The 14,612-nt window shown below is 45.1% G+C and overlaps 1 protein-coding gene across 1 annotated transcript in view; it reads left to right on the forward strand.

Moving 5' to 3' along the window:
• The window catches only part of CDH22 (cadherin 22), a 147,675-nt gene that overhangs the window by 33,597 nt on the left and 99,466 nt on the right, over window positions 1–14,612 (forward strand). The window contains 1 exon segment of the mRNA XM_078150057.1: window positions 12,182–12,907. Within this exon segment, the coding sequence (XP_078006183.1) occupies window positions 12,662–12,907 (246 nt within the window). The 5' untranslated portion in view covers window positions 12,182–12,661.

Here is a 14,612-nt window from a genome sequence, read left to right on the forward strand (position 1 = left end):
TCACAGCTTGGTATTTGCTTATATATGTTTTTTTCCAAAGCTTAAGAAAATGCAATGTTCCTTCTGTGCGTGAATTCGTGTGTGTGTGTGTGTGTGTGTGTAAAGAGAAGGGGGGAGGGAGAGGTATATCTACCTGGCCACAACTCCATGCTGGCATGAGTGGGCATATGCCACTGGGAGCAGCTACTGTTATAGGTTTAGTTGCCTTCATTTTCCCTGGATGCCAAGTTGCTGACCTAGGAGAAGCAGAGCTACACAGGAGTGTTTGAGTGTGCCATCACATGCCTCTACTGGCATGGACATTGCCTGTTTTTAGAGTGTGTGACTGAGTCTCTTACTCAGCCTCATATTCTATGATAAGGGAGAGGAGGCAGCTTTGTGCCCTGATCCATACTGGGACTATGGGATCATGGAAAGTTGTCAGGGGATCTCCTATAGTGGCTCTGTAGGCTTGGGGAGTGCTAATTTTTATAGGAACAATTAAAGTTGCCCATCCAGCCTTCCACAAATAGGCATTGTTCTGAGTCCAGCTGGGCCTAATAAAGGAAAGAACGTTGGATTAGGGGTCCTGACTAAGGTTCTAGTCTCAGCCCTGCTACTGATTCATTGAATAACAACAGGCAAATGGTTTCCCTTCCTTGGGCTTTAGTTTCTTCCTGTATGAAATGAGGGAATCAGAATAGATGGTCCCTAAAATCCCTTCCAGCTTCAATATTCTTTTCTAATGCCCCTCTTGGCTCTAACATTCTATGCTCTACATTCTAGGGTCCCTCCCATTCTTGACATTATGTTTTATGTTACAAGGGCCCTTCCAGCTCTGACAGTCTTATGAATGTAACATTTCTAAGCTGCTCTCTGATAGGTAGGGGAGGAGAAGGGGAATGGTGATACTTCATTTCCTGGGTGTGTTGGGTTTCAGGAACCAAATCCCTAAAGGGTTGAAGCCATGTTCCTGAGTGAAACCAAACAGGAAGCTGACTCTGGGGGAGGAGTGAGATAAAGGGAGGGGGAAATATCCCCTTTCTACCCTCCCCAGGGGGTTCCACATCGTCAGTGTGCTCCCCCTTCCCCTCCCCCAAATCAGGCTGCATTTGTAAAATGAAATCAATATTGACACAGCCAGGATGGTATTCAATTTGTCCTGATCACTGGGCTGCGGTGAGTTCTGACAGGGCGCGGTGTAAAACATACGCTCAGGATGTAATTTCTACTGTCAACATGATGTACAGTAGGCCTCTGCCAGGCGCCCTGTGTAGGGGGAGGGGGTGGGGGGCAGTCAGGCGAGAGGAGCGCAGCCGGAGGGGCGGGCACTGGTTTGGCACTGGGGGTTTGAGAGCTGGGGCCAGTAACCAACCACTGGCCAGGATAAGGTAGATTCTAATCAGGGTGAGAGGGTAAAGGGTGATGATCGGTCTGTTTATACAAGGTGGGGTTGTGTTCCTCAGAGAAGAGCATGGATGGCCTTGAGTACAATACAAGGGGAGGTAATGTCCCTGCTTAGAGTCCTACGGGGAACATCCCATGTCTCTAGGAAGTGTGAAGAGTCCAGGGAATCCCTAGAGTATTCAAGGGGCTCAGGGAGTCCCTAGGGAGATATGTGGAGCCTGGTCCGTCATTACAGATTGTCAGACTAGAGCAGATTACTCTATATCTCTCCCTTTCTTTTATTCCTTCAAAAATCTTGGGGAAATTAAGTTAAAATGATCATCAGAGGCAGCCCAAGGGATGGGGTTGGGGGAGGTGGGTAGTCCTATGCTTTGCCAAAATGGAGAGGAGCATTAGGGCTTGTGGGCATGAGTCTCATTCTTATTTTAGCATCAATTGGTGAAGCTGCTGCTTCTCTCTCATCTCCTGTTTCTCAGAGTCCCTGTTCACAAATAAGTTCATAGCATTATAGAATACAGAGCTAGGAGGAACTCCAGAAATCATCTAGTTCAACCCTCTCATTTTACAGATGAGAAAAAATGAGGCCAAAAGAGTTTAAGTGACTGGCCCAAGGTCACATGGTTAGTAAACAGCAAAATCCAGAGCCTCCAAGTTCAGAGAGTCTAGTTCAAGTGCTCTTAGATCATAGTCACAGATTTGCACAACCACTTCTTAGCACCCCCTCCCCCCAACATGAACTGTTGACACATGATCAAATGTGTATGACTTTTGGTGACTCTGGACACATTTGTTTCTTGGTTATTTATAGTACTGTAAGGCTTCAGTAGAGTAGGCTCATAAATAACTGGAGAGCGCAGACCATGCATGGTCTCTGCCCCCATGGCCCCAGGGCTATTCTGCCACACAGTGAATTAACCAGGGCTGTGCTGGTACCTGGGGCATTAGGGGCTGCCAGTAAGAAACTTGGGCTTGCTATGACATCCTTGCTCACTCTCTGCCTTTCATTTCAGCCCACAGTGAGGATCAACCCTACAATTTCCATCAGAACTGGAAATGTTTGGAAGTCAGGAGGTATTATCACATAGAAATAATATTAGGTATCTTTTGGAAAGTCTATTGAACCCAGAATACTATCAGTGCTAATAGAGATGGTAGACTAGAGCTGCCATGATAAACATTGTTTCTCATGGTAATATATGTATATATGTATATGTGTATATGTATATACGTTTATGTATATATGTATGTTATATATGTATATACATGTGTATACATACACATCTATCTATCTATCTATCTATCTATCTATCTATCTATCCTATCTATCTATATATCTATATCTATCTATATCTATATCTATATCTATATCTATCTATCTATCTATCTATCTATCTATCTATCTATCTATCTATCTATCTAAAACAATGTTTCCAAGGGAAATTTCATAGGTAACAATGTATATGGAGGAATGTTTAGGCAGCTGTTTCTATGGAGGCAGTATAGAGGTAACACTTTCTATGGGACTGTTTTATAGGTAACATGTTTCTTTGAGATAACAAAAAAGTGCCTATGTTTCTATGGCACCATATACAGGTAACAATGCTTTTTTGAGTCATACATGAATAATATCTATATGGGACAGTGCAGTCAATCAAAAGGTGCATACTATGTGCCAGGCATCATGCTAAGCCCTGGGAATACAAAAAAGAGCAAAAGAACAGTCCCTGCCCACAAGAAGCAGAGACAACATGTAAATATTTAGATACATGCTAGCTATATACACAGTTCATTGTTTGTTGAGTTGTTTCAGTCATGTCTAATTCTCTGTGACTCCATTTGGAGTTTTCTTGGCAAAGATACTGGAGCGATTTGCCATTTCCTTCTCAAGCTCATTTTACAGATGAAGAAACTGAGGCAAACAGAGTTAAGTGACTTCCCCAGGAGTCCTCCTGACTCCAGGGCCAACACTTTATTCACTGTGCTACCTAGCTGCTCCTAGCTGAGAGTGATCTGAAAGGAGAAGACATTAGTAGCTGGAGGAAGGAGGGGAGTAGCTGGAAAGGCCTCTTGTAGAAGGCAAGATCTGAGTTGTGTTTAAGGAAGCCAGGGGAACTAAGAGGTGAAGGGACAGAGCAATCCATGCACAGTGGATAGCCAGTGCAAAGGCATGGACAAGGAGATAGAGTGAAATGTTTGAGGAACTCTAACTAGATCAGTATTGTGGATCATAGAGTTTATGGAGCAGCTTAAAGTGTAAGGATACTGGAGAGGTGGGAAGGGGGCAGTTTATGATGGGCTTTCAGTGTCAAACAGAAGAATTTCTATTTGATCCCAGAGGTAACAGGGAATCATGGAAAATCTCTGAGTGGGATGTGAGAGTGGGAGGGGGACATGATTAGACCTATTATTTAGAAAAATTATCTTGACAGCTGAATAGAGGATGGATTGGAGTAGGAAAAGATGAAGCAGGGAGGGCAGTTACAAAAGAATAGAACAGAGCAATGAGTGCTTGAACTGGGGTGGTGATTGGGTAGAAGGAAGAAGACATATGTGGCAGATGTTGTAAAGGTAAAAACAACAAGATTCAGCAATGGATTGGGTGAATGAGGAGTTGAGGCTGACATTGGGGTGTGAGCCTGGGTGGCTAGGAGGGTAGTGGTATCCTTGGCAGTAATAGGAAAGTTTGGAAGTGGGGGTAAGTTTGGGTAATGAGTTCTATTTTGGACACGTATTGGGAGCATGTCCTGTGGAACATCTAATTCAAGATGTCCAAGAGAAAGCTGGAGATGTGTGACTGTAGCTCAGCAAAGAGAGGTGAGGGCTGGATATGTAAACTTGGAAATCAGCTGTATAGAGACCATAACTGTGAACCCACAGGAGCTGATGGCATCAGGTGAGACAGTATGGACAGATGGATGGATAGAGAGATAGATAGATGGATGGATGGGTAGATAGATAGTACAGAGTCTCTGTCCAGGACAGAGCTTTGGGGGACGCTCGCTTTGGCATAATTTGGATGAAGACCCAATAAAGGTGACTGAAAAAGAGTGTTTACTCAGAGAAGAGAACCAAGAGAGAACAGTGTTGTGAAACCCATGAGAAGAGAGAGCATCCAGAAAGAAAAGATGATCAACAGCATCAAATGCTGCAGAGAGGCCAAGGAGGATGAGGTTTGAGAAAAGGCTGCTAGAATTCCAGTTGGAAATGATTAGAACACATCTACAGCACAAAAGGGGAGAAGAGTTTTCCTTTCTCTTCCCTCACCTTCTGTGGGATAGCCCTGAACTGGTGTGGTCAGGGAAGGAACAGAGGTGAGGGTAGAGGTTGTGTGTGTGTGTGTGTGTGTGTGTGTGTGTGTGTGTGTGTGTGTGTTTGCTGAGTATGAAGCTATAGGGATCTGAGCCTCAGATTCTGAAGTGTATAACTGATTTAAAGAGTTTTCCTGCTAATAACAATGGGGAAACTGAAGGGAGGGAGGAGGGAGAAGGCTCTCTCCTCTGCCAAGTCCTCTGCCCTTTATTCCTTTAAAATTCTTATACATAAATCTGGTTATAGTTATAACTAGTGCAGATCAAATGGGGTTTGGGCTCAAGATCATAATTGTGAACCCAGGGGCATATTTCCATAATCCCTCCCCATGACAGCTGCCATTGTCACTCTTGTATCTTACCTTGAGGTACTCTATAGGCCCAGGGTACAACTCCCCTTGAGGGACTTTGTACATCCCTAGTGTGCTTATCATATAATACTGTATGTTATCTGTCATTATGTATCATAGCATAGTCATTGCAGATATACATAGGACTCATCCATGAGACTACAGATGATTTTTTTTTAGGCAATTGTGGTTAAGTGACTTGCCCAGAGTCACACAGTTAGTAAGTGTCAAGTGTCTGGTCTGAGGCCGGATTTGAACTCAGGTCCTCCTGACTCCAGGGCCAGTGCTCTATCCACTGCACCACCTAGCTGCCCCTACAACTGAATTTTTAAACAGCACCTATATAGTGCTTCCTCGGTGCCAGGAGTTATGCTAATTGTTGGGAATACAAATACAAAAGTGAAATAGTCCCTGCCCTCAAGGAGCTTCCATATACATACTACAAGGAAAGATAACACATAAAGGAGAGTGGTGGCCAGACAGCAGACCAGTGACTGAAGCAATCACTTTCCAGAAGCAATGGTAGTATTGATCTGATTACTTAGCCAAGAGTAAGAGGTGAAAAGTGGGTAGAGACCTTATCTAAATTTCCCATCTTATCCACTGTTCTATATACAGTAGGTACTTAGTGAGTGTTGTATTGTATTGAATTAGACATAGTAAGGTATGTGAGTGTTAATGGTATGCCTTGGACCACAAAGGCCAGGAATGTTATATAGATAAATCTGAATTCATCTATATAGTAGTAGAAAAACTGGGCCCTTATTATCCTGGGCATTTCGTCATAGGGGCTTTGGGGTGAAATTCTATTTGCCACACCCTCCAAATGGCCCTGAAAGATCGGCACAGCAGGAATAAGATAGAGTTAAGTGGTAGGACAGTAAGCTCATGTCCACAGAGAGCTCTCAGAGGATCTTGGGCTGAGTAATAAATGAGGGCCCTGAAGCAGCTGAGCCATGGCGACTATGCCAGGCGAGAGTAATGCTGAGGGGGAATTGGGAAATTAGGAAAGGACATGCAGTGTACAGGAATGTCTGCCCTCAGGAAAGAAAAGAGCAGGCCAAGGCTGGAGAAACAGTGCTGGGTGCATAGTAGGCACTCAATCAGTGTGGGGTGAGGTAAATAGGACTGAGCTCAAAATAGTAAGTCGGCAGGCCCAAGAGGGTAGTGTTCATTGGAGAGAAAAAGAGAGAAGCTGCTTGAGAAATCCCAAAAATCCAGCAGCTAGCAATTCATTATTGAATACCTACTGGGTGTCCAGCCCTGTTCGAGCTTCTACTCAGTGCCTGCTTTCCAGAGTAGCAAGGTGTAGTGAAGACAATGCTAGAAATGGAGTTGGGAAGCCCTGCATTCAAATTTCACCTCAGAGGTTTACTAGCTATGTGACAATGGGCAAATCAAGCAATCTGCCTCACCTGTAAAATGAGGATAAAAACACCTGTAGGCCCTACCTCAAATGGTTGTCTGGAGGCTCAAATATGATACTCATTTCAAGCACCTTCCAAACTGAGGAGGCATTGGAAAGAATGCTGGATTTGATGCTTAGAAGATATGAGTTCAAATCTCAACTCTACCACTTGCTAAAAATCATTTGCCCTCTCCAAGCCTCAGTTTCCTCATCTGTAAAATAATAAGCTTGTACTAAACCACTGCTGCAGTCCCTTCCAGCTCTAAATCTATGATATTATGAACCTTAAAGCACAATATAAATGTCAGCTATTATTACTGTGTATGCAGCCTCATGCTATTGCTTACTGACAGACTGCCTGGTCCTGCGTGAGTCTTGATCAAATGCTTACTGTGTGCCTAGCTTTGCGCTGGTCTTTACTGAATTCCATTTGATAAGCATTTATTCAGCACCTGCTATGAGCTAGATGCTGTGCTGGGTGCTGGGGATAGAAAGACAAACCCCAAAGAAGTCCTTTTGTTCAAGAAGCATGTCTTGTCCTGGGGGATAGAGCATATAAACAAACAAACAAATGCAAGATCATTTGAGGAGGGGGAGAGTGCTAGCAACTAGGTGGCTATGGAAAGACTTTTACTGAGCTTTGAAAAAAGCAAGGAATTCCAAGAGACAAGGAAGGAGACCATTGCAAGCATAGGTGATAGCCAGTGCAGCACATAACGCTAAGATTGGGAAATGATGAGTAGGATTGTAGAAGAAAAGTGAGGACTTTGAAGGAGAGCTCTAAACACCAAGGACTGGAGTCTGTATTTTTTGCTAGAGGCAAGAGAGAGCTCTTGAAGATCCCTGAGCTCAGGACTGACATGGCCATCAGACCTGTGCTTTAGGGATGATTCTTTCGACAGACATGTGGAAGATGAACTAGAGAGAGGAAAGTGGAAGCAGGGAGACCAATTAGGAGGCTCCTGGGATCCTGACTCCATATTCATCTTTACTAGCCCTGTATGAGTTCTTGTTGACAGTCTATTGTGTGTTCTTTGAGCTTTAAAATTCTAGACACTTTAGGAGGCCATCGGTCTATACTGTGTGCCCAAGTAGTGGGAGATAGTAAGAGTGATGGTAACTCAAAGGAAGAGATCTTCATGGGCTGGGAGGGTCAGGGAATATTTCCTGGAGAAGATAAAACATGATCTGAGCCTTGAAGAATGAAGGTCGGTTGAAGGGTTCTGGATTTGGGGTTAGGGAAGGCATTCCAGACAGGGAAAACAGCAGTGACGAGTCAACTCAACCCCACCTTTCCTGTGGTTCAGAGGCTGCTGCCCTAAGTCTGATGAAATAGTATAGTAGAAAGAACCATGGTCTTAGCAGGAAAGCAATTAGGTTCAAATAGTCTTTCTGGGACTTAGGGCAAGTCACTGAACCTCAGTTTCCTCTTTTGTAAAATGAGGAGGGCTGAACTAGATGACCTCTAAGATCTTTTTGAATTTTAAGACTATGATCTTGATATCTATGTAATATATGCTCTTTACTAGAAGAGCAGCATAGACTGTCAAAACTGGAAGGGCCCCTAGAGCAGAGAATGTTAACCCTTTCTCCTCAGACATCATGTGGCACTTTGCTTGCATACCTCTAATGTATTTACTCTAGAATGGTGTACATTATAGTTTTCTGTGTTTGTGCCCTGATCTGCTACTATGCTGTGAATTTCCCATGAGGGCGGGGGCTGTGTCTCATCTGAATGTTGGGTCTCCTATACTAAATGCTCTGCACAGAAGTAATATTTAATAAATGCTACTTGTTGGATAATGAGATAAACCTTAGAACACAGAATGCCAGAGCTGAAAGGGACTATAGAGACCATCTTCTGGATAAATTTCAAGTGGTCCATGGACTTGGATGGGAAAAGATGACATCTTAGTTTTCATGAATCTCTAACTCAAATTTTGCATTTCCTTCAATTATGAATTTAAAAAATTTTATTTGGAAAAGAGGTCCATAGATTTTTTCAGACTGTCAAAGGGGACCTCAATTCAAATTCCCCATTCTAGCCCAACTCTTTCATTGTATAGATGAGGAAATCAAGGCCCAGGGAAGAGAAGAAACTTGCCTGACATTACACAAGGAACCCCATGGCAGGGCTGGAGCTAAGGATTGTTGACTCTGACTTTTGTACCTTTCAGAGCCCCAGGCTGCTCTCACTTGGCATCCAAGTTCAGCCCGGGGAAGTGGGAGAGGGGCTATTTGCAGGGCTACCCTGAATTTGGAGTTCAGAATCAGGTAATAGTGTGAGACCAGAGAGGTGGAAGGCAGGTGAACTAGACTATTGACAACTAGGCAACTGGTCATGTGTCCAAATGTCTCTGGAGACCTCCAAAGCCTCTGGGATCTGGAAGGGAATGGAACTATCCTCTTGTCTTGTGGGCCATGGGAAGATGACAGGGACAGTCTCTGAGACTATCTGGCCTAGTGGAAGAAAAACAGACTAAATAGTCAGTCCTCCATCTCAGCTCTTTCGATTATTAGCCATGTGAACTTGAACAAATCTCTAAGACCATAAGTGGCTAGCAATAGAGTCTTGGACTTGGAGTCAGCAGTGGGACCCCAGGCAAGTCACTTAACATCTCTGGGCCTTAGCTTCCTCATCTGTAAAATGAACTAGTTGGGCTACATGGCTCTAAGGCCCCTCCCAGGTTTCAGTCTATGATACTATGAGTCTTAGTCTCCTTGGATATAAAATGGGAGTAATAATACTGGCACTCCCTTACCTCTCAGAGTTGTGGCAAGGAAAGTACTTGGTAAACCCTATGGCGCTACAGAAACATAAGCTGCTCTAAGGGGGAGGCGGGGTTAGAGAGGGTCCCTTAACAAAGCTGGAGCCTGCTGTTGAGAAGAAATCTTTAGCACTGGTGAGGATATTGGTGTGAGGAAGCAGCTGCTGCCTGGGGGCCACTCTGGGCCCATGTCCGGCCAGAGGGATTAAATCGGCTGCTTATGAGCCTTGACGGAAAGTCTATAAACAAAGGAGGGTGATGAATGACCCACTCGCTTGTCGGAGGAGCCGCCAGTGGGGGTTGCAGGGTCGGCACTGGGGCCAAGCTGATTTAATATCAGTGAGGGCTGTACTTATGTAGTGTCTCTCATGCACGAAGCTTTATTAATGTCGTCATTACTGCCCCAGAGAGGGAGGGACCGGCCCATTAATAACACCCACAGACAGATCTGCCAAGGCTGGCCCTGTCACAAAACACATGCACGTGCATGTAGGCATTGCCGCTAAGGCAGCTGTGCACCCTTTCTCAAGTTTCTTTCCCTCTCTGGGTCCCAGGTTCTTTAACTGTCAAAATGAGGAGGTAGACTAAATGATGCTGAAGGTTCTAACATTCTCTCCAGTGCTGACACTGTATGTCCAAAGGCCCATTCCAGCTGTTATATTCTGGGACATGCACACATAAATGGGCACCCACAGGTCACAGCAGGTAAGAAGACAGCCTGCCCAGGAGAAGTTTGCAGTGTTGGGGAATTCAGCATATTGTGTTCCGGATCTCCCTTTATCCCACTTAGCATTTCAGGACCTCAAGCATCCTTCTTTGTAAAATGAAGAGGTTGGAATGGTTGGTGTCTAAGGGCCCTTCCAGCTCTGACATTCTGTGTTCCATCTGTTAAAGTTGAAGGGGGGGAAGGGAAAGTTCTAGTCTTCCTAACATGTTCTGGAAAGATTTCCAGGACCTTTCATTCATAGAGCCAAGAAGCTCCATATATTTATGAACCCTAGAATCTACAAGAAGTGAGTCTGGGTTTTAAAGAGATCATACTTCAAACCAGCTAGATTGTGAGTTAAAATGGACAAATCACCTCTCCTCTTATTTAGAGAAGGAATAATGGAAGTGGGAATAGGGGACAGGCAAAGAGGATGGGAAGAACTGCAGATTGTTAGAGTTGGAAGAGACCACAGAAAAATAGAATTTTTTAGAAACGGAGGGGATCTGAGAGTACTTTTGGTGAGGTCCAGGAATTCCTAGTTTTGGCCAGCTGTGGAATTCCTCCACTGAGGAGAGGCTCTGGAGATTGGTAAGGAAACTGGTATAGCTGAATAGAAGGAGGTATTCCTGTTTCTTCTCCATCATTGCTTCTTCTATATCCTTTCTTACTTCCCATGGGAGGAGGCCTCAAGCCACCTCCCAGTCCTTTCTTCCTCATAATATCTCCCTGTTGAGCAGTGATGGGGTTTGGAACTACCTGACAGAGCTAAGGGAGCTTTCTTGGGCCCTCTAGCCATTCCCCAGAGAGTCATAACATTCCCAGAATGAAGGCTTGTGTGTCAGAGACCATTCCTTGTCTATAATTCCAGTCTTATTTCAACTGGGGCCTGAATGTAGGGAATAAAACCTTGATCTGTAAATATTGGTGTCAGGTCCTGGATCTCAGCTAGCCTGGGGATGATTTATAGACATACTTCTTCCTCAGTTTCCCAGTCATGCCCTCTTAAATAAAGATTCCTTTTGAGTCCCCACCATTCAAACCCCATAAATGTCATAGCTTCTGGGTGGACCTGCTTGGCTCAGAGAGAGGAGGAAAGAATACATTTCAGGAGACTATATTTTTATAGATAAGGCATAGCTACTTTACCATCAACTTGATATCTTTCAAGGCTCAGTTCAGTGCTACCTCAGGTGTTATCTCCTCAAAATGCATTTTCATTCATTCATTCATTCATTCATTCATTCATTCATTCATTCCCCCTGAAACATTTGTTCTGTTCTAAGGTCCCTCCCAGTTCTGATAATCCAGGGTTTGCTAACTGTATAATTTGGTCCAGGCCTTGTCCAAGGCTGCATCTCAGATGGAGAATAAAAATTAGTTCAGAGATGACTGATGGGTTAGGGCAAAAGAGACATTAGGGTCTTTTCTTCAAGAGGGCAGGGTCATCTTTACTCTGAGGTTCATAGGGTCCAGCCTCAACTTTAAGAGGTGAATCATAGTATAGAGCAGGGGTGGGGAACCTGCAGCCTCAAGGCCACATGTGGCCCTCTAGGTCCTTGGGTGCAGCTCTTTGACTGAATCCAAACTTCACAGAACAAATTCTGTTAATAAAAGGATTTGTTCTGTAAAATTTGGATTCAGTCAAAAGGCCATACCCAAAGACCTAGAAGGCCATATGTGGCCTCCAGGCCCCAGGTTCGCCATCCTGGTATAGAAAATATTTGAGGTGAAAGTACCTGAGAGACTAGCCAGATTAGTATTTTGCAGAGGGAGAATGTAAAGTTCCTAGAAAGTGACTGGCCCAAGGTCAGTAAGAAGTTAGTGACAGAGCTATGATTAGAACCCAGGTCTCCTGACTTTTAAGCCAACCAACTATACCAAGCTACTGATTTAGTGGAAAGGCTCCTTGGGATGAATGTTAGGGAAGGTTGTGTGTGTGAGTATGTGAATGTATAATAGTGGTAGTGGTCTGGTGGTATAGGGTTAGGGGAAAGGAAGGCTGGTAGGAAAGGGAGGACTGGAGGGAAGAGGCACCATAGGATTTAGATCTGAAAGGAACTCTGGAGATCATTTAGTTTATCCAGAGGGGCGACAACATTTGCTCAAGTGCACATAGGCAGTAAATCAAGTGGCAAAGAGTCCCACATATAGAGTGAGTGAAAGGAAGGCAAAGGGGAGGCAGGGCTTCGTGGGGAAAGGGCAGTCAGTGTCCTCTGGCAAAATTGCCACTGACATCTCTCTCTTTCCTTCAGGCTCCTGGAGTGGGCCCCCCAGACAACAGTCTGCCACCCTGACCAGGCCCAAGGAAGACTCCGCCACGAGCCTGAAGCGTCCATTCCCCAACCACTGCCTCGGAGCCTGGAGATGGCCCGGCGTAGCCCGGGCAAGAGCGGAGTTTCTGAGTGATCTCGAGACCGTCGCCGAGCGGGGCGCGGAGTCGCCAGGCCCGGAGTGGGGGGCCTCCGATGCGAGCGGTGATCCCCTATCCTGTTGGGCGCCGCGCCAGCGCCCCGCCCCCGGGGTCAGTGCTTCAGTCCATCCTGCCCCGGCCGCCCCATCCGGGGCCGCACTGAGCCAATCAGACGTGCCATGAGGAGCTCAGGTGCCCCAGCACTGGCCTGACCTTGGCCCCCCGGGGGGCCTGAGACCAATATGTGACTGCGGCTCAGGTGCATCCTGGGGCGCAGCCTCTCCGTCCATGTGCCTGCGCCCGGTTCCCACCACGGAGAAATATGAGGAGGCCGTGCTCCGGAGCCAGGGGGAGGCCTGTGGGGGCCAGCTTGTCTCTGCCGCCGCTGTTGCTGCCTCCCCTTCTTTTGCTTCTGGGAAGCTTGTGGGCTTCTGGGACCCCAGCCATATCAGGGCCAGAGGAAGACGACGGAGCCCTAGCCAGTGGTCGTGTAAAGCGAGGCTGGGTCTGGAACCAATTCTTCGTGGTGGAAGAGTACACGGGTACCGAGCCCCTGTATGTGGGCAAGGTAAAGTTCAGGCAATGGAGAGAGGAGATACTCTCTCCTCCCTCCCTCCCTCATGTATATATTTTTTTCTTTTCCTTCCTACCTTCTTCCTCCCCCAACCAGGGTCTCCTTTCTGCCATCAGGGAGATGATGACCAAGTCCCTAGAATCGTAAAGTCACTCAAAATATCAGAGCTGGAACGCATCTTAGGCTCTACAATATAAGAGCTGAGATCCCTCCTGGAGCCTAGAATGTCAGAGCAGAGAAACTCCTTGGAGCTTAGAATGTCAGCAAGGAAATTCCTTAGAACCTAGAATATGAGAGAAGGGGAAGGTTCCTTAGAATGGAGTATTTTAGACCTTGGAGGGACTTCCAAACACAGAATGCAAAGTGTCAGATCTGAGAAGTGCTTAGAACATAGAATCTCAGGGAACCTAAGAACTTTGTAGCAGATAGAGTGCTGGATTCTGAACCAGGAAGACTTGGGTTGAAATCCTGCCTTTGCCAATATCGCACAAATCACTTAACCTCTATGTACATCATGTTCCTCATCTGAAAATGTGGCCGCTGTACTAAATTACCTATAAGATGCCTTCCAGATCTAAATCTGTGATCTCATGAATGTAGAATACCAGAAGATGAAGAGACCTTGGAATGCAAAAATGCTAGAGCTGGGAAGGATGGTAGAATCTAATTTAATTCAACAGAGATTTTATTTAGTGTTTATCATTGTGCCTTGACAGTAGGTGTTCATGTACTTAAATAAGTGTTTATTGCATTGAAGTTCTTATTTGGTTGAAGGTACCGGATGGAGATACAAATATGAAAATGATACCATTCCTCCTCTCAATCAATCAATCAATCAGTCAGTAAACACTTATTAAATACCCTCAAGGGGCTCACAGTCTAGTAGAGGAGACAACATGCAAACAAATATATACAAAGCAAGATAAATACAAGATAAAAAGGAATTAAGAGAGGTTTAGAAAGGCTTCCTGTAAAAGATAGCTTTTACTTGGGAATAAAAGGAAGCCAGGGAACTCAAAGTCTACTTGGGGAGATAAGATGTCCACAATTAAGATTAGGCTAGGGTAAGATGGGGAAGGGTGGCAAAGGTATATCCAAAACAAGTACTCTGGGGAAATCTGAGGAGGGAGAGACCACTAAACAGCCTGCAATAAAGTACAGTAAGGTTTATGGGGTGATGGGGCCGGAGGAGAGCATTCAAGAGGAGGATTCTGAAATCTGGAGAGGCCAAGGGATGGCAGCTTGCAGCACTTCATAGAGCTGGGAAGTGGCAGGTTGAGTTTCATATCAGCTAGCTGTCCATTTTGCAAGAAGGTAGAATGTGTGATTTGGAGTAAATAAGGCTTGAAAGGTGAGGTGGAGTCTAGTAGTGGAAAGGTTTAAAGGTGGGGCTGAGGAGTTCAGATTTTATTCTAGTAACATGGGGGTTCCCCAGAAGGATCTACAGAAGTGGAGAGACATAGTTAGACCTGTGCATTAGGAAGATTATTTGTGCCTTTATGTGAAAGATGAATTGGAGAGAGGAGAGGTTACAGGCAGTTCATTTGAAAGGACTCTTAAAATAGTTGTGAAGGCAGATGTTGAAGGATCAGACTAGGGAGGTGGTCATGTTAGGGGAGGGAAGAGGTTATATATTGGAGACATTGTTGGAATTAGAATGAACAAGGCTTGACAACAAATAATTAGTGGCTGTTGAGGT

The sequence above is a fragment of the Phascolarctos cinereus genome, unplaced genomic scaffold, assembly GCF_003287225.1.
Source record: "Phascolarctos cinereus isolate Bilbo 61053 unplaced genomic scaffold, phaCin_HiC Scaffold_2;HRSCAF=192, whole genome shotgun sequence".
NCBI classification, from domain to species: Eukaryota; Metazoa; Chordata; class Mammalia; order Diprotodontia; family Phascolarctidae; genus Phascolarctos; species Phascolarctos cinereus.